The 25,969-nt window shown below is 41.0% G+C and overlaps 1 protein-coding gene across 6 annotated transcripts in view; it reads left to right on the top strand.

Annotated features, from left to right (window-relative positions):
- LOC126106608 (uncharacterized) overlaps positions 1-25,969 on the top strand; it is a 182,144-nt gene that overhangs the window by 58,698 nt on the left and 97,477 nt on the right. For all 6 annotated transcript variants that reach the window (XM_049912952.1, XM_049912953.1, XM_049912956.1 and 3 more), the window contains exons 2-3: positions 1,781-3,040; positions 16,932-17,045. In XM_049912952.1, coding sequence (XP_049768909.1) covers positions 1,815-3,040; positions 16,932-17,045 — 1,340 coding nt within the window. In that variant the 5' untranslated portion in view covers positions 1,781-1,814. The remainder of the gene's footprint in view (positions 1-1,780; positions 3,041-16,931; positions 17,046-25,969) is intronic.

Raw genomic sequence — 25,969 nt, 5'->3', positions numbered from 1 at the left:
CACCATGTTTAACCCTTGCAGATATCGACAAGTGTATTGTCTGTGGGACACTGTACCTTTCAGTCGATATGTGGTACTCCGTCTTGAATGGGTAGTAATAGTGACCCAAAACAGTAATATTTATTATTATTATTACTGATCATGCGCCATCCAGATAGATCATAATTGTAATTATTGACACTATCCTGTAGCTTGTTACCTTAAAATAATTGTTATTGCTGATATCCACAGATATAACTGTGGATGCCCACATCAATATGAGCATTTATCTGCAAAGTAAATATTACTGCTGATACTTCCAGCAGCACAGACCGATACCTATATAAACAATACATACTTGTCTCAAGGAAATTGTAATAGTTGGGGATGAATAATTCTCTCGCAGTTTGTTGCTGTGTTGTTGTATCCTTGGCACAATATTTTGACAGTGTAGCTCCTTGCAATAATCTGGTACTCCCTGATTTGCTAAGGTGTCAGGGGAATTGCTCTTCCTGTAGATCATAATTTGAACTTGTTAACAGAGATGGCAGTAGCCCAGTCTGAAGCATATTAGTCTTGTAATTGAAAAGTCATTGGATCAATTCTTGCCAGTAGATTTTTAAAATCGCTTTTATTGAAAAGAATCTATTATCAAATGGAAATGTTAATTATCATATTTTGAATCACTACATTAACTTTTTATTTTTATTTACTGACACCATAATAAAATCAGAGTTGGCGGTAAGCTACAATTTGGTACAACAGTGCGAAACATCAGATAGAGAGTAAAATACTTTTCTGTTCGTATAAATTAAACAGAATTGTTGTTATATATACGTTTTTCATTAAAAAATAAGAAATTTTGCATGTTTGTACCAATTTTATTTTGTGTGATTATCAAATGAAATTTAAAAAAATTATGACTCAGTATTTCATAACTAAAATTTCCGTTTGATAAAAATGTTTAAAATTTAAATAAAAAAAAAGAATACTATTGGTGAGAATCGAACCAGCAACTCTGTGATGATAAGACTGCAGTGCTACGCACTGTGTTACTGCCGACTATATTAATAAGGTGGAAATGTTTTGCACTTAATAGCACTCCAAATTTTCTGGTGATTGAGGGTAGTTTTGTCAAGCTTATTATTATTATTATTATTATTATTATTATTATTATTATTATTTCTAGGCAATAACCTTCAAATTGCATACATATAAAGTAAGTCAGATGTCTCCAGTCTGTGAAGTCCCATTGTCAGTGGAAGATTTGTTACCGTAGTTGTGTTGAAATAGTGGTAGTTACAGTATTAATTAGTGATGTATGCTGTCATTGTGATACAAGCTGTGCCCTTTTGGTTGAAGAATATAACAGTTTAATCATAATTAAGCATACTTGGTCAGTACTGAGATCCCAGTCTCTATATTAATTTGCACTTGTGGTTGTTTCATAGCATTAAAGATCCACGTTTTGTAATGGGATCTACAAAATGCGATGGATGGATGAAAGCATAAATTAAAAGTGCTGCTGAATTGTATAGTAATACGTGCAGTCATTGGGTGTAAAGCCTGGTGTTTAATGTTTGGCGAACTTTGAGATCAATTCAGAACATTAGTCTTTTTCTTTTATCAGATCCTCATTGTGACATTATTCTTCGTAGTTTGCTCAAAAAGCATAACATTGAGAGAGGGTGAAACTTCCTGCACTCATAATAGTTCATAATTTGTTTTATATATGAACTGGCATTAAACTCTGTTTTCTTACTAACTGTCAAAAGTAACGTGTACTCAATTTCTTTTTCAGGTACTTCTAATAAAGTGGTGACAAAGTTGTAACGATGGCTGAAACCCCATTCAGAGGAAATGGTGAGGATGACGAATCAGACGGTTTTGACGAGTCCATATTGAAGGGTCTAGAGGTCGTGGATACGTGGTATGACGATGAGGAGGAGGAGGAGGAGGAGAGGAGAGGCAGTATGGAACGACAGACTAGCTCCTCGAGGGCTAGCAGGGAAGTGGACAGATTGGGTAGGAACGAAGAGAAAGAGGAAAGAAGACACAGGGGAAGAGAACACAGCAAGGAGAGTGAGAAGGAAAGAGAAAGAGAAAAAGAGAGGGAGAGGGAGAGAGAAAGGGATAAACGCCTTAGGGATAGGGAATCTACAACAGTAAAGGAAAAGTGGTATACGGAAAGGACAAGTAGGGAGGACCCCAGGAAAAGACGACTTGAAGAGGCGGAAAAAGAACTGCTCAAATTACAGCAGATAAATGAACGTAGGGCCAAAGAAGGTCGGCCATTAGTAAAACTACCTGTGAGTGGTATAAGGCGCACACTGGAGGAATTAAATGAGCGCCGGGCAAAAATGGGCCTACCATTATTAACAGTTCCTTGTGAAGAAACACCACCGAAAAGACAAATAGCACTGAAAGGCCGGGATACAAAAGAAGATTATGCTGGTGATCACAAGTATAAGGGTAGCAAACTGTCTGAGGAAAATCGCATAGTAAAATTAGAGCATTTGGATGAAGATCTCCCTGGCACACGAGCAAAGAAATTACAACTTGCCAGATACAACAAAGCTTCAGAACGGTCACGGAATGTAGCGAGATCATCTGGCTCTGATGACAGATCACATAAATACCAGAATGATCCATATGCCAGAACGAAACAGCCAGAAGACAAATTAACGAGCAGTCAGAATGTCTGTGTTACACAAGTTTTGAGGAATGCTCCGGGAAGCTACACGACATCGGTAATAACATACAACACGAACATAACCAAGGGGTCGTCAGTGTCACAGTATTCGACTGTCGTCCAGACTTCCATTGACGACGATCTGCCAATTGCTCCTCCTCCACCACCTAAGCTGGGACCAATATCTTTCAAGATAGGTCAGTCATCAAAAAGTTCTAAGCCCGCCACAGCCTTGGCACTCAGTGAAGAAGAAGATGACGACGACAAAATTGAAGAAGATGATGACGACTTCCAACCTTCTTGTTTAAGTCAGCGCTTGTTGGCAGCAACAAAATCGCACAAAAATATGGAGGTCAGCACTTACAAAAGGTTTGTGTTAATGTTTTTTCAATACGCTAAATATTTTTATAATTTGGGTATAGTTGTATAAAAAGCTGAGACATTTTTTGGTCTTCAGTCTTGTGACGGGTATTTGATACAGCCCACCAAGAATTTCTCTCCTGTTCCATTGGTTTCATTTCTACATCTACATCCATACTCCACAAGCCACCTGACGGTGTGTGGCAGAAGGTACCTTGAGTACCTCTATCGGTTCTCCCTTCCATTCCAGTCTCGTATTGTTCGTGGAAAGAAGGATTGTCGGTATGCCTCTGTGTGGGCTCTAATCTTTCTGATTTTATCCTTGTGGTCTCTTCGTGAGATACACGTAGGAGGGAGCAATATACTGCTTGACTCCTCGGTGAAGGTATGTTCTCGACACTTCAACAAAAGCCCGTAATGAGCTACTGAGCGTCTCTCCTGCAGAGTCTTCCACTGGAGTTTATCTGTCGTCTCCATAACGCTTTCACGATTACTAAATGATCCTGTAACGAAGTGCGTTGCTCTCTGTTGGATCTTCTCTATCTCTTCTATCAACCCTATCTGGTACGGATCCCACACTGGTGAGCAGTATTCAAGCAGTGGGCAAACAAGTGTACTGTAACCTACTTCCTTTGTTTTCGGATTGCATTTCCTTAGGATTCTTCCAATGAATCTCAGTCTGGCATCTACTTTACCGACGATCAACTTTATATGATCATTCCATTTTAAATCACTCCTAATGCGTACTCCCAGATAATTTATGGAATTAACTGCTTCCAGTTGCTGTAGCTAAATGATAAGGGATCTTTCTTTTTATGTATTCGCAGCACATTACAGTTGTCTACATTGAGATTCAATTGCCATTCCCTGCACCATGCGTCAATTCGCTGCAGCTCCTCCTGCATTTCAGTACAATTTTCCATTGTTACAACCTCTCGATATACCACAGCATCATCCGCAAAAAGCCTCAGTGAACTTCCGATCTTATCGACAAGGACATTTGTGTATGTTGTGAATAGCAACAGTCCTAAGACACTCCCCTGCGGCACACCTGAAATCACTCTTACTTCGGAAGACTTCTCTCCATTGAGAATGACATGCTGAGTTCTGTTATCTAGGAACTCGGAGAAACACCATACCCCTTGTCTTCAGTTCATCCTCTACAGCTCCCTCTTGTACCATGGAAGTGTCACCTGGTGTTGTCAGTATCTCCACATGCTTTTTCCTCACTGATTCTGTGGAGAACCACCTCATTTCTTCTCTTGTCAGTCCATATAATTCTCAACATCTTGCTGTATCACCCCATCTGAAACACTTCTATTCTCTTCTTTTCTAATTTTCCCATCAGTCAGTGAGTCACTTCCATACAATGCTATGCTCAAGATGTACAGTCTCAGAAATTTCTTCTTCAAATTAAAGCTGATGTTTGTTGGTACTACATAATAGACTTCTTGTGGCCAAGAACGCCTTCTTTGCCTGTGCTAGTCTGCCTTTTATACCCTCATTTGTCATCCTTAATGTGCTGTTTTGCTTTCTAGATAGCAGGATTTCTTCACTTCGTCTTCTACATCTACATCTACATCCACATCCACATTTATACTCTGCAAACCACCATGGGGTGCATGGCAGAGGTACGTCCCATCTTCTGTAAATGTATGGTAAACTATCAGAGAATGAGGTGCCTCAATGACTTTCCAACATCCTTCAACAAGATCCCAGTGATCCAGGTTAATGGTTGACTTGGGACTACTACGATAACCGAAAACTCATATAATTCACAATACTATTGCCTTATTGTATTTTCAAAATGTGTAATGTGTCATTAGAAAGCCTACTGCATTATTTAACACATCAGTCTCTTGAAAATGACAACTTATTTACAAAGTTGCACTGAAAACAAACTGTACTTGACACCACTTGCTTTCAGTTCACTATTGGAAAATGGTGTGTCGTCCATACTCTAACAACAGATCAATGGTTTATGTTGCTCCAGCCCCAGTGTGTGTTCTAAAAATGAGATTCAGGCAAAACAGTGTGTTCCTTTTTTCCTTTGTCTTTTCTCACTCAGATGGGGGTTGACTTTCTTGGCAAGTCTCCATTTTCCTAAGCCTCATTTTTTTTATGTTTTCCCTCTGTTTCTCGGATACACTGTCCACCTTCTTTGTGGCCTTCCTCTTCCCATGTCATTTCCACTGCCATTTCTGCCACTCTCGTGCCAGCATAGGTGTCATCCTTTCTTGTGACATGTCCATACCATTGCAGACTTCCCTCTTGATGTTTCTTTGATATCTCTGTCACTTTAATGCTGCCACTTATTCTTTACTTTCTGATTGTATCAGCTCTGGAGGTGCCATAAATTTTTCCTAACATTCTCTTTCCATCCACATCCATTGCCTTACAATGTGTTTTACTTGGTCAATGTGTCATAATGTATCTGCTCCATACAGTATTGTGGATCTCAGTATTGATGTAAACACAATTCCTTTAAGCTCCTAATTTATTGTTCTATCACACAGTGCACCTGACAATCTTATGCAGTCCGTCCAAACTGTGTACACTCTACACACTATGACCGTCACTAGACAGTGATGAGTATAAGTGATTAAAGCTGTTACTTTTCCACAAGTTTGGTCAGTCCATCTAGATTGTTTCTTCCCTTTTTCCTCCTAAGCACTCAGTTTTCTCCCTATGGGTTTTCAGTCCTCTGTCTTTCACAGCTTTTCTCCAACTTCCCAATTTCATTTCCAATGGACCCAGGTTGATGCTACATAACACTGTACTGTCTCTTTGTACACTCATGAAATTGCTCTCTAATACAGTCTAATAATAATGTGATGATGACCAGATTGGAAATTTACCTATGGGTGCCAAGCAGATCCAGGATGCAACCCAACCAAAGCTGGTATCCAGTCTGTCAGCCATACATTTCTTCTTACCTGGATTCTTGTACCATTATACAAGATTATTATAAATTATTGAAGTGATTTTAAAAATTCACTGTAGCTACATTAATTAACGTACGGTCACAAAACTCAACATTGTTATGAAAAAACGCAGTTTTGTATTGTTACAGCCAGATTTCAGATTTCAGCCATGAGAGTGTAGCAGTGAGCAATTGGACAAAATGGCAAAGTCCCTGAAATGTGTATTTTATGCTATGTGTTCCTGACATAACCGCAAGCAATTTTTTGTGTGGGATTATGTGAAAGATTCAAGAGTTTATGCCTCCTCTACCAACAAACCTACCAGAACTGTGAACTCGCATCGACAGTGGATTTGGACAGATCGATACTGACATACTGTGCTGAATATGGGAAGAACTTGATTATTGATTTGATATCTGCTGAATCAGTAGGGGGCACATATGGAGCACTTGGAATATATAAAATCGCTTCAATCATGTATAGTAAACCTGTGTGTGTCATTGATAAGACAAACACTTCCCTCTCTTCCATTAAATTCCAGATCTCTTGCTGCAACACTTATTGTAAGCCTGTTCTAGTTCTATAGAAATGACATATAATTCCTTCTTCTTGTTTGCCAAAGTGTGTACTTGTATCAGTTGTTCCTTTCCCCAGCACAAATCCGGACTGTTGGACCACCGGTGCTGCTTCTTGTCGAAGCCATCTTTATCTAATCTCCTCCCAGATTTACTTAGTATGTTCAATAGTTTCATTCCTCTGTAATTACAATGTTCCTGAATGTCATCCTTCTCCTTGAATATGGGGAATACTGGAGTCTCTCCAGTCATATGGAACTCATTCTTCCTGATAAATTTGTTGCATCAAGTCTCAAAGCTAATCAAATCCTTCTTCACCCGAAGCACTTCCAGTCTTCTTCGTGGATTCCATCAGGATCTGTTGCTTTTTCATGGAAACAAAAACATTAATTCTAATTATAACAGAAGTTCACACTTCATTATCTATTTATTTATTTTTCAAATATTGCCAAAATGTGCAGGGATAATCCACAGCTTGGATAATCAGGACCTGGGTAACCGGGAACTTGCTGTAGTTGTACAGTGTGTTTCAAAAATCTGGAAACACTTTAAAAACTTTATTGTTGCCGAATGAGTAGAATTACAAAGGAACAATACACTTAACTTTAAAGAGTAAACTTGTACTTTGTTTTCCCCCTACAACATTCACTTGACATACACTGTGTGGGAACCATGTGTGACCCTACAAACACTGATGCGATAATCAAATTCATGCTGCACACTGGCCAACATGTCTTCACAGATTGTGGTTGTTGCTTGTTCAGTTCTCCTTTTTCATTCCACATCATCACTTGGAAGAGTAGAGACATATACGTGGTCCTTTACATAACCCCATAGAAAGAAATAGTCCGCCACGGTAGCTGAGTGGACAGCGTGCCGGCGTGTCACGCTGGGGGACCCGGGTTCGATTCCTGACCAAATTGGAGATTTTCTCCACTCAGGGACTGGCTGTTTGTGTTGCCTTCATCGTCATGATCATTGTCGTCGTCGTCGTCATCGTCATCATCATCATCATCATCATCATCATTTCATCCTCATTGACGCGCTAGTTGCCAAAGTGGCGTCACCTCAAAAGACTTGCACCAGGCTATCAGTGCTAGCTGCCAGGAGACCCTCACCACACAACATTTCATAAAAAGGAATCACAAGGGGTAATATCTGGGGACCTAGAAGGCCATTTTTGCACACATTGGATTGTTGTTCCATTGTGACCAACCCAACAGTTGGGTAATACTGTGTTCAGATATGATCTAACATTATGGTGAAAATGTGGTGGTGCATCATCTAACTAAAGGACAAAGTTCTCCGATTCTATTCAGAACAATGGTATTAAACAGTTCTGCGGCATTTGAAGAACCAATAACAGTTTGTTCTTTAAAGAAGAAAGGTCCATAAAGTTTCGTGTGAGGCATGGCTCAGAAAACATTGACCTTCGGAGAATAGTGCTTGTGTTCAAGAATGTTATGTTGGTTTTATGTTCCCCAAATCCTGCAGCCCTGCCTATTTCCTTTCCAATTTGTATGAAATGTCGCCTTGTCTGAAAAAATTATTGAATTCACAAAACCATCATTTTTGACCTGCAATGGACAGCAAAAGTTGTATCACTGGTCTTTGTTTTTAGGATATAACATTTGCACTAACTGTAATCTGCATGGTTTCATGTTTAATTTTTTGTACTAAATTCATCACACAGTTGTTGTTGACATTTTCAACTCAAGTGAAGCTGTGTATAGACATTTTGCCAGACTCCTTGTGAAAGCTTCCCTCTTTCATTCAAAGTTATTTGCATTCACACCTGACAGACCATTTCTCTTATTGTCACACTAACACACAGTTTCAACAAAATTTGCATGCCAACTGCAGATTGCTTTTTTAGTTGGTGCTACTTTTCCGTACTTTGTCCTAAACTTTCATTGGACATCCATTACACTCTTTGTTTTGTCAAATTCTGGAACGCAGAATGCCTTATCAACTCCATAGTGCCATCTAATTGTGATACCATCCAGCTACCGATGTGGAACTACATGCCAAATCTGTAGGGAGGGGGGGGGGGGGGGGGAACACTTACAAGTGTACTTGTTCCTGGACTTTTGATACATACTGTATACAAAGTAGTTATTAGAGACTTGTAATGGGGATTCTGGCCTGTTGGTTTGCAACAAAACTTATTAGTGTGCAAGGGATATCTCCCGACTCATCAAGCAAATACCAAACTTAATATTTTTGTGTTCCAGTATGATTCTGTTTTCAGTGCAACAATTTCATTAATTTAGGGTTGTGCTAATGCCACATTGGATCGCCACTGTAGGAGAATGGTAAGTGTCGCTGCCTTCGGAGCGGAAGAACCTAGGATTGATACCTGAAATCTTTTTAGACTTATGTGATGTAGATATGTATGGAACAGATCCACTCAGCCTGGTGAGGCCGAATGAGGAACAACTTGAGTAAAGAAGCAGCGGCACCAACAGGATTCATTTACTGAAGAGATCGGCGACATGCTTATCATGTATCTCACAGTAGTGGATAACTCCTCACACTGCTTTGGTGGCAGAACAAGCCTAAGGTGTAATCTGCGAGTGGCGTTTACGTTTACTAATTCCATGTTAGAATATTGCCTTTCAGCAATGAAAAATAGTACAATGGCTTTTGAAAATTGGTTTGTGCTAATCCAAGCATGTACAAAAATGATTATAAAAATGCAAGATATTGATTATCAGTAACAAAACATTTTAAAAATGAAGTATATACAGTGAAACCTCTTTTTACACTCTTCAGCAGACAAAAAAATGCAAAATGCAGGAATGTCTAAAATACAGGAAAGCAGAGGAGAGATCGCGGAAGTGAATAAATTACACTTAGTGTCATTCTCTTCGTATTGTTAAAAATATGAAATTAAAACAATTTGAATTTTTCCTATTTAAGTAGGCAAAAAGCTCTGAAATAATTAATTGTTTTTGTTTCTTTCTAACAGCAGTTAGCTTTACTTGTCTCTCCACAGTACACAAAGCATCTGTTACAAAGGCAGTGACTGTCCATTGATGCACATAACGCACATATGGGTTTCCCCTCTTTTTTCCAATCATCTCTAATGGTGTAAGTAAAACACAGAAGCAAAAGGCTTTCGTGAAACCACAGTAAAAAGGTATTCGTGTTCTAATGTGATGCTTATTATTTAATCATTGTGAAATTACAGTGAATAAAACTTGTATCACAAATTTTGGTTAAAACGTTAAACAGAGAACAATAGGCACATAATCTACAGCTTGTCGGCAACAAGCAGGTCTCTCAGTTCAGATATATCCTGGTTGAGAAACATGGCAAAATTGTAGTCATGTTACCAAGCATTCTGAGGAGGAATGTTTACATCTGACATCAGTTTGTAAAACTTAAGACTGCGCACCTAGTAAGGATTAGCGATTTCACGTGGAAGTAACAACAGTTTGTGAAAGCCCATTATGGAGCTGGCCATCTTCAAATCTGCTGTTTATTTGTATAAATGACTATGAAATTAAATGAAAGCAATGAGCAGAAGGAAGGTTATTTCTAGAATCACTATCGTCAGATCACGATTATCATTAAGGCAGTGACTCAGCTTACTTTCCCACCCTTCCAAACACTGCAGACCTATAATACAGGTGGCTATGACCCAGAAACGCCGACGGTGAAAAACTTGCATACCGTGCTAAGCTAAGTTACGTGATAAATAACTTTGCTTATAGTCTCTGTGTTCTGTTTTTTTCCAAGGCTGACCTTGAGCAGGAATATGATGCACTTTTTGGAGAAATCTGTATGGAAATGAGTTTTAAAGGACGTGACAATGCCAAACAAAACTTAAAATGGTGGAAATGTTATAACACGAAATCATTAACAATGAGAAAGCATTGTAGTGAGAGAATAGGACTTATGTCGGGACCGACAGAAATGAACATAGGAAGCCTGTATAAAAATCTTGTGTATTATATACAAGTATCTCCACAAGTTAGAATCGAGAGGTAATGAGATGGGGTTAAAACAGAAATGAAAACACCATTGTTATGGTTAATCTCATGAGGGACAAAGTGAAGTAAACTTGGTCCAGTGGCTCAGTATAAAAATACACATCTTAAACCAAGGCAAAAGCCAAAACTGTAGATTTCTTACCTTCATAGGCTAAGTTGCAAAGTGATTGAGTGTGATCCAGGTAAGAGTAGTGGTGTTAACATTTGGACACATCTGACGTGGCAAGAAGTTGTGTGCTACATTAATTCCCTAAATCAATTAATGAGAAGGCTGGAATAGGTCTTTTAAGAAGAACTCTGGTATTTTCTTTTACAAAATTTTGCTTCTGCTTCATCTCTGAATGAGCTTGTTCACAGCATATTGAAGCCTCCATCTGTTCTTATAAAGAGAAACTGTCATTGTTACTGGATCCCTTTGCAAGTTGTTGTGTATCCATTGGCAACTGAAAGAAATGACACCAGTAGTGTTGTTACATGAAGACACATACACCTTGTGCTATTGTTTATAGGCTTTAACATGTGTGTTTCATTTTAATATCTGTAGTTTCATAAGAACCTCCATGTATTCACGTATTCGATTTGGTCAAGTCAGAATTAAAAATAATTTATTCTTGATTGCCTTTGGATGATGGAGCTTGGGAGCGACCTGGTTATTCACTTGCTACAGGAATGGGATGCTTATGATTAATTTTTAAAATCTTTTGTGGGAACACATGTAACATAACACTTAAAATCATGAGCTGAATGAGATCCATTCTGTCTGAAATTTTGCCCACCACACCTAAAATAGCTTTTTGTTGCCCTCCCAATTTCCACAGTATTCTTGTCAGATCTTACACTGCTTCTGCACCCATCTCCCTACCCTATGGCTCCTACCCTTGTGACCGTCCCCACTGGAAGAGTTACCCTATGCACCCTCCATCATCACCTATAACAACCCTGTAACTGGCAAAACATATACTGTCAAAGGGTGAGTTACCTGCTTAACAAAAAGTCACATGCCAGCTGTTGTGTAAACACTGTTCGGCCTTCTACATCAGCGTGACTACCACCAAATTATCAATTAGGATGAATGGGGGTAGGCAGAGGGTGCATACTGGCAACCTGCAGAGCATGCTCTACAACATGATATTCGTGACCTCGGCGTCTCTTTCACCACATACGCCATCTGGATTCTTGCACCAGAGACCAGTTTCTCAGAACTCCGCAGGTGGGAACTAGTACTACAACATGATCTCGGTTTCAGAATGAGATTTTTCACTCTGCAGGCTGTGGCTAAGCCATGTCTCCGCAATATCCTTTCTTTCAGGAGTGCTAGTTCTGCAAGGTTAGCAGGAGAGCTTCTGTGAAGTTTGGAAGGTAGGAGGCGAAGTACTGGTGGAAGTAAAACTGTGAGGTCGGGGCGTGAGTCGTGCTTGGGTAGCTCAGTTGGTAGAACACTTGCCCGCGAAAAGCAAAGGTCCCGAGTTCGAGTCTTGGTCTGGCATACAGTTTTAATCTGCCAGGAAGTTTCATGATCTCGGTTGTCTGCAGCTCGTGGTCTCGCAGTCGCGTCCTCACTTCCCAAACACCAGGTTCGATTCCCAGCGGGGTCAGGGATTTTCACCTGCCTCGGATGACTGAGTGTTTGTGTTGTCCTTATCATTTTGTGAACATGGCGAGATTGGACTGAACAAAGGTTGGGAATTTGTACGGGGGCTGATAACCGCGCAGTTGAGCTCCCCAAAAACCAAACATTATCATCATCATGATCTCAGTTCTCGCCACTCACCTGGCCTTAATTTATGTTAATTTCTTCTGTCTCAACATTTCTTCAATGTAACTACTCTTTGCTTCACTCCATTTCAGTTTTATACATCTTGCATTGTCTTTCCCATCTATTTTGCACCATCCCCCTCACACTTCTGTTACATACAATGCACTTAGCTTTTTACTCTTATTGACTTGTGCATGATGTTTAAGCAGTAATCTCTGTCTGTATATTTCCCTGTCTTCCACATTTAAGCTCTCAAGTTTTCAAATCTCATCCGACGCAGTCCCCAACAATCAGTCTTTCCTTCTCATACCATATGGTAAGTCTCCCCTGGTGGTTCTGAGTGACTTTCCCAAAATCCACCCTCTTCCTTCCTCTTCAACCCTTCTGCCTGAAGGAGCCACTGGCTTCGAAAGCTTGCTAATTACAACCGCCTTTTATGTGTGTGTTCTGTCGCCGCTTGGTGAGTAGATTTTTTATCTATCCAATTAAATAATTTTGTCAATAATTGAATGTTGTTGTCATTATATTAACCCTTGTCACCATAACACGTTCTGATTGATTGAAAATTTTATAGAAAGTGATTGTATACAGGGTGGTCAGAAATGCTCTGGAAAGCTGATAAGGGTGTTGCAGGGTAGGTTGTGCTGAGAAATAATTGTTAAGAAAAAGATATGTTTCACCATTTCTGAGTTAATTAACATTGAAGTTAACCAATCAGGCCATTGCGCATAAGTTCAAGTGGCCTGCCAGACACAGTTGTTTTCATTGTGTATATGATAGCACACGAGATTGCTCAGCTTTTGGGTGAGGTTCAGCACTTACTATCGTCCCTTGTTCAATTTTTGTGTTGCTCACCTGCTCGGTTTTACGAAACTAAACGGAGAACATGTTTGGCGACACAGTCTCTGGCAGGCTGTTGAATTTGCACCTGATTGGCTAACTTCAGTGGTAATTAATTCAAAAACTGTGAAATGCATCAAAGTTTTTTCTTAATAATACTTTCTGTGTATAATCTGCCCTGCAACACCCTAGCAAGCTTTTCACATTGTTTCTGTCCACTCTGTAGATAAGAACAAAGGGAACTTGTCTAAAATATGCTGCCGTTATTAACAGATTATGTACGCACCAGAGAAAATCCGTTTGTGCTTTTATTAAATATTTTTGATGCAGTTGTCTTGTAAATTTTCAATGAAAATTTGGGGTTTTGAGAGTATCCACTGTTGTTGTTGATAGGAGCACAGCTGACTGTTGAAGAAGTAATGGAATCTCACAGATGTCTTAGTGCCCAATGTGACCAGAGATTGCATTGTCACCATAATAAGTCATCCACAGCATCTGTGTTTCGTTCATGATGTATAATTTGAGAAATACTCTTGTGCAGCCTGTAGATGTATGTGCAGCCTGTAGATGTCAAGTGTCCTCTTGAATGCGAACACCGTATCACTATTAAAATTCTTAACACACAACCCAGTTTGCACAGTGTCTTTGGCGACTGAGTCCCAGTAGTGTGAAGTGTGGGCTAGAATATGTGTCTGCTCTGCTAGACCAAGATTTTGTGCTTGTAGGTAAGACTCCATTCGGCAACAACAGATTGTTCTGGATTTCTATATCTGCCACCATTGTTTGGTACAGTACTGTGAAACAGTCAAATAGACTGTCCCACATAACTTTTGAGACTATGACTGTTGTTCAGAGTGCAGATAACTGATTCTGGCCCACACATCAAACTATTTGTACTCAGTCATCAAAGGGGCTGTGGAAATTAGTGTGTGTGTGTGTGTGTGTGTGTGTGTGTGTGTGTGTGTAGCTTCAGTAGAGATACGAAATTCAAACTCGGGAATGAATGAGTATGTTCTTGGTGCAATAGACTGCATTTACTTTGTCTGTAAGCAGAAGAGTGAGCAGTACTTTTGGTTTTGCCCAGAACAACAGACAAGTACCACTGCACAGGAGGACTAAGAATCAGTTCTCTGTTTGGCAGTGGAATGCTGCCTGCAGCAGTTTGTGAAGATTCTCTTAATATGCATTTTTTTTGTCTTAGTTGTATTAGTTGCTAGCCAGTAAATCCTTGATTCTTTTTTTTTTAAAGACTAGAATTCTTGTGTATGAAACAGCTTCAAATATCTGATTAATTTACAAATGAGTTAATGTGTGAAATATTTGACATCAAGCACATAAGTCAGAAAAGTTTTGAAATTATGCTTTTGTTGAAAGTTGCTAAGTGCTGTCATTATGAAACCCTGGATGAAAGTACTCTGGACTACTTGTGTTCCATTTTAAGCCACAGCAAGTTTTTTATGCCTCTCAAAATTCATGACATCACACCTCCTGAACTATTTATGATACAATGATATAATTTTGCAGATACATTCAGTGGTGTATGTGGATATTGTCTGCTAATTGTGCTGTGAATAGATTGGGTAGTGAAGTAGTAATAAATTAAAACATTGTGGCTGATGCTGAACTTTTACTATGTGGACTACGAAAATGTAGTGAGCAGTAAACTTTTTTTTCCTTTCATCAATTTTTGGGGGTGTCAGCAAGAAAAAGTTTCATAAACACTTCAAATTATGTGTAAAGTTATTGGAACTCACTAAGTGCTCTCATTCTCAAGTACTGGATGAATTTGCTTGCCGTCGGTTACACTAGCCCAACCCCCCCCCCCCCCCACTCCCCCGCCCCCACACACCCACATATTCAGTTTCAAACAGTAATTTGTGTTCTATTGGTTAAATTTTTAGCATGAGATCATGCCTCTTAATGAGTAGATTATGACAGCATTTAAAATTTTTAATTTTTGCCAGTAATTACGGGGAATACTAAAAATAAAATTTTTGTTGCCCCTGCAAGCCTGGACCCAAAAGAACCCGGACTCCGAGGGCGCTGCCACTCGTAGATGTAGTTCAGGGTTCTCACGATAGATGGTGCTAGTAGAGACCTTCATGAAACAGCTGTGCAGACGGCATCAGTGTAGAGCTGAATGTGCAAGTGTGGTATTGTGTTTCTCTAACTGTTGGCAGGTTACCTCTGCGAAGTCATTATGGCAACTTTAAAAGAACAAAGAGTGTGTGTGAAATTTTGTTTCCTGCTTAAAAAAACTGCAACAGAGACGCACCAAATGCTTAAGGAAGCTTTCCGGGAGGACACTATGAGCCGCACACAGGTTTTCGAGTAGTTTGGTCGCTTTAAACGTGGTGAGATGTGTGTTGAAGACCGAGCTCGTTCTGGACGCCCTTCAACATTGCGAAATGAGGAGAACATTGAAAAGGTCCGCCAAAAGATCAATGAAGATCGTCACCAAACGATCGACCAAATTTCAGCAGAGACAGGAATCAGTTGGAGCTCATGCCAGTGGATTTTGAGTGAGGATTTGCACGTGAGAGGTGTTGCTGCTAAATTTGTTCCGCGCCTTCTCACACAGGAGCAAAACCCCATCCGCATGAATGTGTGTCAGGACTTGAAAACAGAGATTGCACTTGATCCAGACTTCTTGAACAAAGTCATTACAGGGGATGAGAGTAGGTGTTATGGGTATTACCCAGAAACCAAGTGAGCATCAAGCCAGTGGAGGACTCCCAACTCTTCCAGACCAAAAAAAAAAAGCAAGGCAAGTGAGGTCAAATGTGAAGACGATGATCATTGTCTTTTTTGATGTTCGTGGAATTGTGCATTGGGAATTCGTACCCCCTGGCCAGACTGTTAACCAGCGTTTTTACTTGGATGTTTTAAGACGTCTGCGAGAGGATGTGAGGAGGAAACGCCCGGAACTTTGGCGATCAGGTGACTGGTTTCTGCATCACGCCAACGTTCCAGCACACACGGCCTTAAAAGTGACCCACTATTTGGCATCTCAGAGGTGGTCTGTCATTCCCACACTCCGTATTCGCCGGACCTAGCCCTGTGCGACTTTTTCCTATTTCCACGAATGAAAAAAACACTAAAAGGGGAGCGTTATGACGATGTGGAGGCGGTAAAAACAGCTTCGTAAAGGGTACTGGACAATATCAAACTTGAAGAGTTCCAAACATGCTTCCAACAATGGGAAAAGAGACTTGACAAGTGCATCGCATGGAATGGAGAGTATTTTGAAGGTGACTGAAGTAATTTTGTAAAAAGGTTCATCAATAATTTTTTTATGACAACAATCAGGTTTCTTTTGGGTCCCCCTCGTATAGGTTCCTAATTTCAGTACTGTGTTCACACATTTAGTAAAAACACAAGCAATCCCCAAGCATGTCTCTACACTATGTAGAACAGTTTGTAGTTGCTCCTTATGACATAGCCAGATGTACAGAATAAGGATTTGCCCCGCTCTTCAGTTTACAGATAGCTGTAGCAGTGTGTCCCCTAATATGTATTGTGATGGAAACAAAAGTGCTGTGAGTGATTGTTGCTGGCTGCCAATGTACTCTCTGGCCACAGTGCATGCTACTATATCATTTAACATCTGTGTGATTCTGTTACGCCTTTGATAGTCAGTTGCTTTCTATACATTCATGATGGTGATTGCTGTTGTTGTTGTAGAGAATTAACTGGAAGAGGCCACAGAGAACATTTAACAAACAAATCCATCACAAAAGACTGTGGTTTATTTAGTTAGCACTTTCTACTTTGTCTTTGTGTAGCACACAGTGTGTTTATTTGCAGGATGGACAACAAGAAGAAAGTGTACACTTCTGATGCCTCATTGGATAGCATATCGGAGACATCATCGCCAGAAAGGGATCTTCAGCTGTCCCCTGTCTCATCAGATCCAGAAAGGTGTGTACTGCAGTTTTAAGCTTTGCATAATCACAGTGTATTTGATGAAGGTAATCCTCAGTGAAAAAATACTCTTCTGATCTGTGAACTGAAACCAGGTCTCCATCATAACAGTCATCTATAGAACCCAGATTTTTACATAATATCAACATACAAACTTTGTACATAATTATGTAATGAGAATAGGTAAAACATATAAGAAAACATTTACTGTCAGGAAAATATTTTATTAAATACTTGTCATAAAACAATAACCTCAACTGAAATCAACTTATGCACATAAATTTTCCAGGCACACAAAAAGTGCGCTAAGATGATGTATTTTACATTGCTTAAATATTTTATTTTGAAAGTTTATATTGTGCCAATAAAAGAAAGTTATTTTTGGTCACATCTCTTTACTAGAATGTCATATGTTACTGAAATTACTAAGGTAGTCTAATTCACCTTCCACTTTGAAGTTTTCGAAAGTTTTTGTTTGTTCTTTCAGTAAGGCGGTCTCAAATTAGTCTTCTGTGATGTTAAGTTTAAGAAAATGTATTAAGCAGGCCAGCAAAACATGAAGAGTAACCAGATGTTGAGCAGCTACTTGGTATCGCTGCTGAATGGTGGTAGCAGACAGGTGGAATCACATGGGACACGGGGCAAGTTGGTTAAGTGTAACACGGCAAAATAATGTTTGCTGAGTTTGGTGTCCGATTTCTCTCAGAATTTCTCCGCCCCGTACTGTGAAGTAATGTGATATTTCAGTCTTTCTTGGTGTGATTAACAATGTGATTTGGATCTTCAGCAGAATTTGTGTTGCTATTTTTATGGCGCTGTATTTCAACACCAGCCATTCTTCTTCAGGTGCTGCAATCTGTGTTTTTGTGTATGTTCACTGCCTGACTCCAACAAGACTGTGAGGTATTGTTGGTGTTGGGCCATTATTTATAGCTGTCAAAGAAAAGTCAACTTCTCAGTACACTGACCTTCCTCACAAGGTAGTGAAGTAAGCAAGTAGACCATGTTTGTAAGTACAAATGACAGCTGAGGAATTGAATTCACTATAAACAGTGGCACGACACCAACAGTAGATCTGGCTGATTCCTCGCAGCGACACACGCAATGCCACAACTCTTAAGCAGTAAGCTCCTGCTGCCGCCGTTTATTATTCAGAAATAATTGATGCGATTGGAGGCCCTGTGGAAACCTGCTGTCGTGTACATAATAAGACTTTGCTTCTGGAGAGCAATTGTGATTTTCAAGCCCAGCTACCGCCTACAGCCCCTCTCCTCCACAGTTATCCTGTTCGTGTTGAGGTCCATCATACTCAGCTGCTTGATCGTCTGACCGAGGGATAAATCCAAAATTATCTCTCTGATCAGGGCATCACAGCTGTTCATCTGGAAATGAAAAAGGTTGATGCTTAGAGCCTACATGCACTCTTTTTCTCACATTTGATGGAGTGGTGCTTCCACCAAAGATTATGGTAGGTTATGAACTCATTACAGTCCAACCATACATTGCAAACCCTATGCATTGCTACCCCCCATGAACCATGGACCTTGCCGTTGGTGGGGAGGCTTGCGTGCCTCAGCGATACAGATGGCCGTACCATAGGTGCAACCACAACGGAGGGGTATCTGTTGAGAGGCCAGACAAACATGTGGTTCCTGAAGAGGGGCAGCAGCCTTTTCAGTAGTTGCAGGGGCAACAGTCTGGATGATAGACTGATCTGGCCTTGTAACATTAACCAAAACGGCCTTGCTGTGCTGGTACTGCGAACGGCTGAAAGCAAGGGGAAACTACAGCCGTAATTTTTCCCGAGGACATGCAGCTTTACTCTATGATTAAATGATGATGGCGTCCTCTTGGGTAAAATATTCCGGAGGTAAAATAGTCCCCCATTCGGATCTCCGGGCGGGGACTACTCAAGAGGACGTCGTTATCAGGAGAAAGAAAACTGGCGTTCTACGGATCGGAGCGTGGAATGTTAGATCCCTTAATCGGGCAGGTAGGTTAGAAAATTTAAAAAGGGAGATGGATAGGTTAAAGTTAGATATAGTGGGAATTAGTGAGGTTCGGTGGCAGGAGGAACAAGACTTTTGGTCAGGTGATTACAGGGTTATAAATACAAAATCAAATAGAGGTAATGCAGGAGTAGGTTTATTAATGAATAAAAAAATAGGAGTGCGGGTTAGCTACTACAAACAGCATAGTGAGCGCATTATTGTGGCCAAGATAGACACAAAGCCCATGCGTACTACAGTAGTACAAGTTTATATGCCAACTAGCTCTGCAGATGATGAAGAAATTGATGAAATGTATGACGAGATAAAAGAAATTATTCAGGTAGTGAAGGGAGACGAAAATTTAATAGTCAAGGGTGACTGGAATTCGTCAGTAGGAAAAGGGAGAGAAGGAAACATAGTAGGTGAATATGGATTGGGGGGAAGAAATGAAAGAGGAAGCCGCCTTGTAGAATTTTGCACAGAGCATAACTTAATCATAGCTAACACTTGGTTCAAGAATCATAAAAGAAGGTTGTACACCTGGAAGAATCCAGGAGATACTAAAAGGTATCAGATAGATTATATAATGGTAAGACAGAGATTTAGGAACCAGGTTTTAAATTGTAAGACATTTCCAGGGGCAGATGTGGACTCTGACCACAATCTATTGGTTATGTATTGCAGATTGAAACTGAAGAAACTGCAAAAAGGTGGGAATGTAAGGAGATGGGACCTGGATAAAGTGAAAGAACGAGAGGTTGTAGAGAGTTTCAGGGAGAGCATAAGGGAACAATTGACAGGAATGGGGGAAAGAAATACAGTAGAAGAAGAATGCGTAGCTCTGAGGGATGAAGTAGTAAAAGCAGCAGACGATCAAGTAGGTAAAAAGACGAGGGCTAGTAGAACTCCTTGGGTAACAGAAGAAATATTGAACTTAATTGATGAAAGGAGAAAATATAAAAATGCAGTAAATGAAGCAGGCAAAAAGGAATACAAACGTCTCAAAAATGAGATGGACAGGAAGTGCAAAATGGCTAAGCAGGGATAGCTAGAGGACAAATGTAAGGATGTAGAGGCTTGTCTCACTAGGGGTAAGATAGATACTGCCTACAGGAAAATTAAAGAGACCTTTGGAGAGAAGAGCACCACGTGTATGAATATCAAGAGCTCAGATGGCAACCCAGTTCTAAGCAAAGAAGGGAAGGCAGAAAGGTGGAAGGAGTATATAGAGGGTTTATACAAGGGCGATGTACTTGAGGACAATATTATGGAAATGGAAGAGGATGTAGATGAAGATGAAATGGGAGATACGATACTGCGTGAAGAGTTTGACAGAGCACTGAAAGACCTGAGTCGAAGCAAGGCCCCGGGAGTAGACAACATTCCATTAGAACTACTGACGGCCTTGGGAGAGCCAGTCCTGACAAAACTCTACCATCTGGTGAGCAAGATGTATGAGACAGGTGAAATACCCTCAGACTTCAAGAAGAATATAATAATTCCAATCCCAAAGAAAGCAGGTGTTGACAGATCTATAAATTACTGAACTATCAGTTTAATAAGTCACAGCTGCAAAATACTAACACGAATTCTTTACAGACGAATGGAAAAACTGGTAGAAGCGGACCTCGGGGAAGATCAGTTTGGATTCCGTAGAAATGTTGGAACACGTGAGGCAATACTGACCCTACGACTTTTCTTAGAAGAAAGATTAAGAAAAGGCAAACCTACGTTTCTAGCATTTGTAGACTTAGAGAAAGCTTTTGACAATGTTGACTGGAATACTCTCTTCCACATTCTAAAGGTGGCAAGGGTAAAATACAGGGAGCGAAAGGCTGTTTACAATTTGTACAGAAAGCAGATGGCAGTTATAAGTGTCGAGGGGTGTGAAAGGGAAGCAGTGGTTGGGAAAGGAGTGAGACAGGGTTGTAGCCTATCCCTGATGTTATTCAATCTGTATATTGAGGAAGCAGTAAAGGAAACAAAAGAAAAATTCGGAGTAGGTATTAAAATTCATGGAGAAGAAGTAAAAACTTTGAGGTTCGCCGATGACATTGTAATTCTGTCAGAGACAGCAAAGGACTTGGAAGAACAGTTGAATGGAATGGACAGTGTCTTGAAAGGAGGATATAAGATGAACATCAACAAAAGTAAAACAAGGATAATGGAATGTAGTCGAATTAAGTTGGGTGATGCTGAGGGAATTAGATTAGGAAATGAGACACTGAAAGTAGTAAAGGGGTTTTGCTATTTAGGGAGTAAAATAACTGATGATGGTTGTAGTAGAGAGGATATAAAATGTAGACTGGCAATGGCAAGGAAATCGTTTCTGAAGAAGAGAAATTTGTTAACATCGAGTATAGATTTAAGTGTCAGGAAGTCGTTTCTGAAAGTATTTGTATGGAGTGTAGCCATGTATGGAAGTGAAACATGGACGATAACTAGTATGGACAAGAAGAGAATAGAAGCTTTCGAAATGTGGTGCTACAGAAGAATGCTGAAGATTAGGTGGATAGATCACGTAACTAAAGAGGAGGTATTGAATAGGATTGGGGAGAAGAGAAGTTTGTGGCACAACTTGACTAGAAGAAGGGATCGTTGGTAGGACATGTTTTGAGGCATCAAGGGATCACAAATTTAGCATTAGAGGGCAGCGTGGAGGGTAAAAATCGTAGAGGGAGACCAAGAGATGAATATACTAAGCAGATTCAGAAGGATGTAGGTTGCAGTAGGTACTGGGAGATGAAGAAGCTTGCACAGGATAGAGTAGCATGGAGAGCTGCATCAAACCAGTCTCAGGACTGAAGACCACAACAACAACAACAACAACAACAACAACAACAACATGCATTGCTACCCGTGTCAATGTTATAACTACACTTGTGTGTCCTGACAATATGTGGTGGGGATGCTCATGAGGACGACTGCCCACCTCCTCCTCCCTGCTGTATCAGTTGTAATGGTGACCATACCACCTTATCCCACGAGTATCCCATGAATCTCGATTAGTTGGTTGTCCAGGAGATCCGGGTGAAGGAAAAAATACAGTACCGTGTCACTTATGGCTAGTCAAATGCCCTGCATTTTGCCACCCATCACTTATAGTACCATTCTTGCTACGCCTCGTTACATGAAGGACATGGCAGCTCAGACATGCGATTTCCAGTTTAGTTCTGTGGTTGTGAAATCACCCAGTATTACAGTGGCAACCCTATCTCTTCCTCCTCCTCCTCCTCCTACAGCTGCACAACAAGCCATCAAATTTTCGTGCCCGGCAGTGAAATCACCTGCTACACAACTGACGGACCGGCAAAAGAAACACTGTCGCAAAGACCTTTTACGTCCCGCCAGCCAACAAACAACTGAGTCTTTGTCTGCTAACCCTAAAGGCTCTGGGAAACCAAACAAAGGCAAACTCTCTTCTCCTTCCCCAACTCAAGAGTCCTCCTCAGCGATGTTGCGCTCACCTGGCCGACCTCCATTTTGTTAGTGCGCATTGCCCACCGCTTTTCTCCGTGAATTCACAGGCCTCTGTAGATTCCATGGAACAGGATCTTCCAGCCTCTGCACCCTGTGGCAGAGAGTTTTTGAAGGCTGGCACTTGGCAGCCACTGAGGTGATGGCCCTTTCTTCCCTCCTCGCCATTCTCCATAATGACTCTTCTCCAATGGAAAATTTGTGGCATTCGATCCAGTAATGAGGAACTACAGCTGCCCTTGGAATCACATGGTTCAATTGTTCTCTGCTTCCAAGAAACAAAATTGCATCCTCGTGACCACTTTGACCTCTCGTGTTTCCTTCTGGTCTGCTTTTACCTTCTCCCTGAGGCTGGCATTCCATCTCGTGAGGGGACCTTGCTGCTCATTTGGGATGATGTCCATAGCCAAACCATCTCACTGAACACCCGGCTGCAAAGTTGTTGGTGTCCACATTTTGTTGTTGCTGTCCGCATTTTCGTTCCTCGTTTCACCTTTTCTCTTTGTAACATTCAGAATCCACTCACATTTATTCCCATTTGGACCTGTCATTCTACACTGGGTAGCTTGCATGTCATTTCAAGTAGTCCATATTCGAGCAATACTTGCGAAGATTTACCATGTGCCATCTGTTTGCTGACTCCTACCGCAACAGCATGTAAACCCCATTGGCAGCATCCTAAGGCCAACTGGAGGCTTTACTCCTCCCTGGCAACCTTCGAAGAGCAACATTTCCCCAGTTATGATGACGAGGTAGAGGATCTTACGAACATTATCCTTACTGCCTCTGAATGTTCTATATCTCTCTTGTCTTTACCACACCATGTCCCAGTCCTCTGGTAGACTGAGGCTTATAGCAACACAAATTGTGCACGGAGACGTGCTCTTCACATTTTTAACTGCACTCCTACAGTGGCGAACTGTGTTCATTATAAACAGTTGCATGCGCACTGTCGCTACATTCCTAAGGGTAGCAAAAAGGCTAGCTCGATTTTCTTTACTAGTTCTTTTGACAGTTTAACTCAGTATTGTTGTGTGGGGCAACCAACTTCGGCTCTCTGGGACCACTCGCTGAGTTCTGGACTGACCGTAGCAGATGATGCTTTCTCCAACACTTTGATCCGCTATTTCGTGAAGACTTGAATCTCCACCCACTATCACCCCTCCTTCCTCCCTCGGAAACAAGTGGAGGAAGCTCAGGTGATGTCCTTCTCCTCTCAGAATTATGAATGTGGCCTACCTGACTGTGTGCTGAACCCAGTCTCTAAGTGTCCAATGTATTGTACACAATACTTTCTGGGGAGTGGATCAGACCACCCTCCTCCATTTGTACCGATTCCTTGTCTGTTCAAAAGTAGACTATGGGTATTTTGTGTATGCATCTCCACATCCATCCATTTTATACCATCTTAACACAGTTCATCATCATGGAGTACATTTGGTGATTGGTGCCTTTTACACTAGCCTGGTTGAGAGTCTATGAAGAAGCTGCCGAACCACCACTGTCATACTGGCACAATGTCCTCCGAAGGGGTTAAGCGTACCATTTGTCTGCCTTGCCTTGGACACCCATCGTGTGCCCTCTTTTTTGATGATTGCCTTGACCACCGGTATGGCGCACGCCCTCCTTCTATGTTGCCTCCTGGAGCTCGCTTTTGGCTACTGCTCTAGCAACTTTGCACTACCTGTTACTTTCGCAATGTATGTGAACCCTTCACTGCCTCGGCTTCATGCAGTGGCCCATGTTCATCTTGGACTTCATTTGCTTCTCAAGGATTCGATCTGTCACTGTAACTTTCTTGACCTTTGCACACTACTTGATGGTAGCAGCACCTTCATGTGCACAGATGGCTCTTAAACGCACCATGTGTCAGGTATGCCTTTGTCATTGCCATCGACCAGTTTTGGTATTGGCTTCCAGAATACTTCTCGATTTTTACTGCAGAGCTCTTCAGCATCTATCAAGCTACGCAGTACATCTGGTATCACAGGATTTTTGATTGTGTCATATGCTCTGATTTTCTCAGTGCTCTTCAGAGCCTCAGTGTGCTGTACACAGTCCTCTCCTTTGCACAACGCATCCAGGAAAGCTTCCATTTGTTTGCTGTTGAGGGAGTCACCATGAGGTTCGTGTAGGCGCCTGGTAATGTTAGTCTGAAGGGAAATGAGGCTGCTGATGCTGCTGCTGCCAAGGCTGCACTCCTACGTTGGCCTGCTATCTCCTCCATTCCTTTAGGTGATCTCTGTATTGCCATCTTTCAGGAGACGGTGTCATTTTGGCATTCTCTTCGCGGGAACAAGCTCCAGGGAACTGACTTCCTTTTGGCTCTCTTGTCACAAGAACCTCATTTTAGCTCGGTTACTTGTTGGGTACTGTGTTTTTAGCCATCGCCATTTGTTAAGTAGTGATCCCCCACCACTTTGTCCTCATTGTCATCAACCTGTGGAGGTTCGCCATTTTGTGACCCAGTGCCCTTTTTTAAATCACTCAAGTTCCAGTGTGTTCGCCATCTGATTTATCAGGCATTTTAGCAAATGATGCACAGGCTGTTGATGGCATTTTACTTTTTATCTTTTGTAGCAATATGGCAAAGGACATTTAATTTTTGGGTCTGGAACTCTGCTGTCTCTATGGAATTTTTTGCAGACCTTTCTCCAAAGAGAAGTCCATGTTTAGCAACTTCTTTTAATTCTTTATGTTATTACATTAGCGCTTTGTGACCTCAGTTGTTTTTGTGCAAAAAAAAAAAAAAAAAAAAAAGAGAGAGAGAGAGAGAGAGAGAGAGAGAGAGAGAGAGAGAGAGAGAAAGAAAGAAAAAAGAGCACACTTAACGAAGACGACTGGATCAGTTGTCGAAATATTCTACGTTGAATGGAAACGTTTCAGCTGAACATCGCTGACCGCACTGTGTGTTGTTACTGATTGCATATTAGAGATGGTAAAGAGTAAGGTACCTAGCCACAATACTAATAATAGACCAATACAGGCTCACTTTCAATTCCTTTTCAGAATGGCCTGATTTTTCACTTACCACACATGTATGGCAAGTCTTGGAAGTGGTACTATAGTGGCTGTATTAATACTGTGGCTACGTGGTTCATCTAGATTAGTCAATAAGAGCAAGGCACATAAACAGACCAATAACGAACTCGGCCCGTCTTGTATGGTGGCCTGCACTGCTGTGTCTTGTCAGCTACTGCCACTCAGCGGTGCCACTCACTCACTGCTGGAGTACCATTTATTCTTTGTGTTCCTGTTGACACACATTTTTCATCCAAGTATTGCACTGCACCAATTTGAGCTCCCTGTCAAATTAGCATATAAAATGCCACTTTTCGAAACATGTTGTTATCTCTACTGCGCAAGCCACAGTGTGTGGTGGAGGGTGCTCTGTGTACTGTGCTCATTTATCTCTTTTCTGTTACAGTCACAAATAGTTCACCAAAAGAAGCA

Source organism: Schistocerca cancellata, chromosome 10 (genome assembly GCF_023864275.1).
Source record: "Schistocerca cancellata isolate TAMUIC-IGC-003103 chromosome 10, iqSchCanc2.1, whole genome shotgun sequence".
Lineage (NCBI taxonomy): Eukaryota > Metazoa > Arthropoda > Insecta > Orthoptera > Acrididae > Schistocerca > Schistocerca cancellata.
Note: the sequence above shows the minus strand (reverse complement) of the source record. Positions and strands in the feature narration are given on the sequence as shown.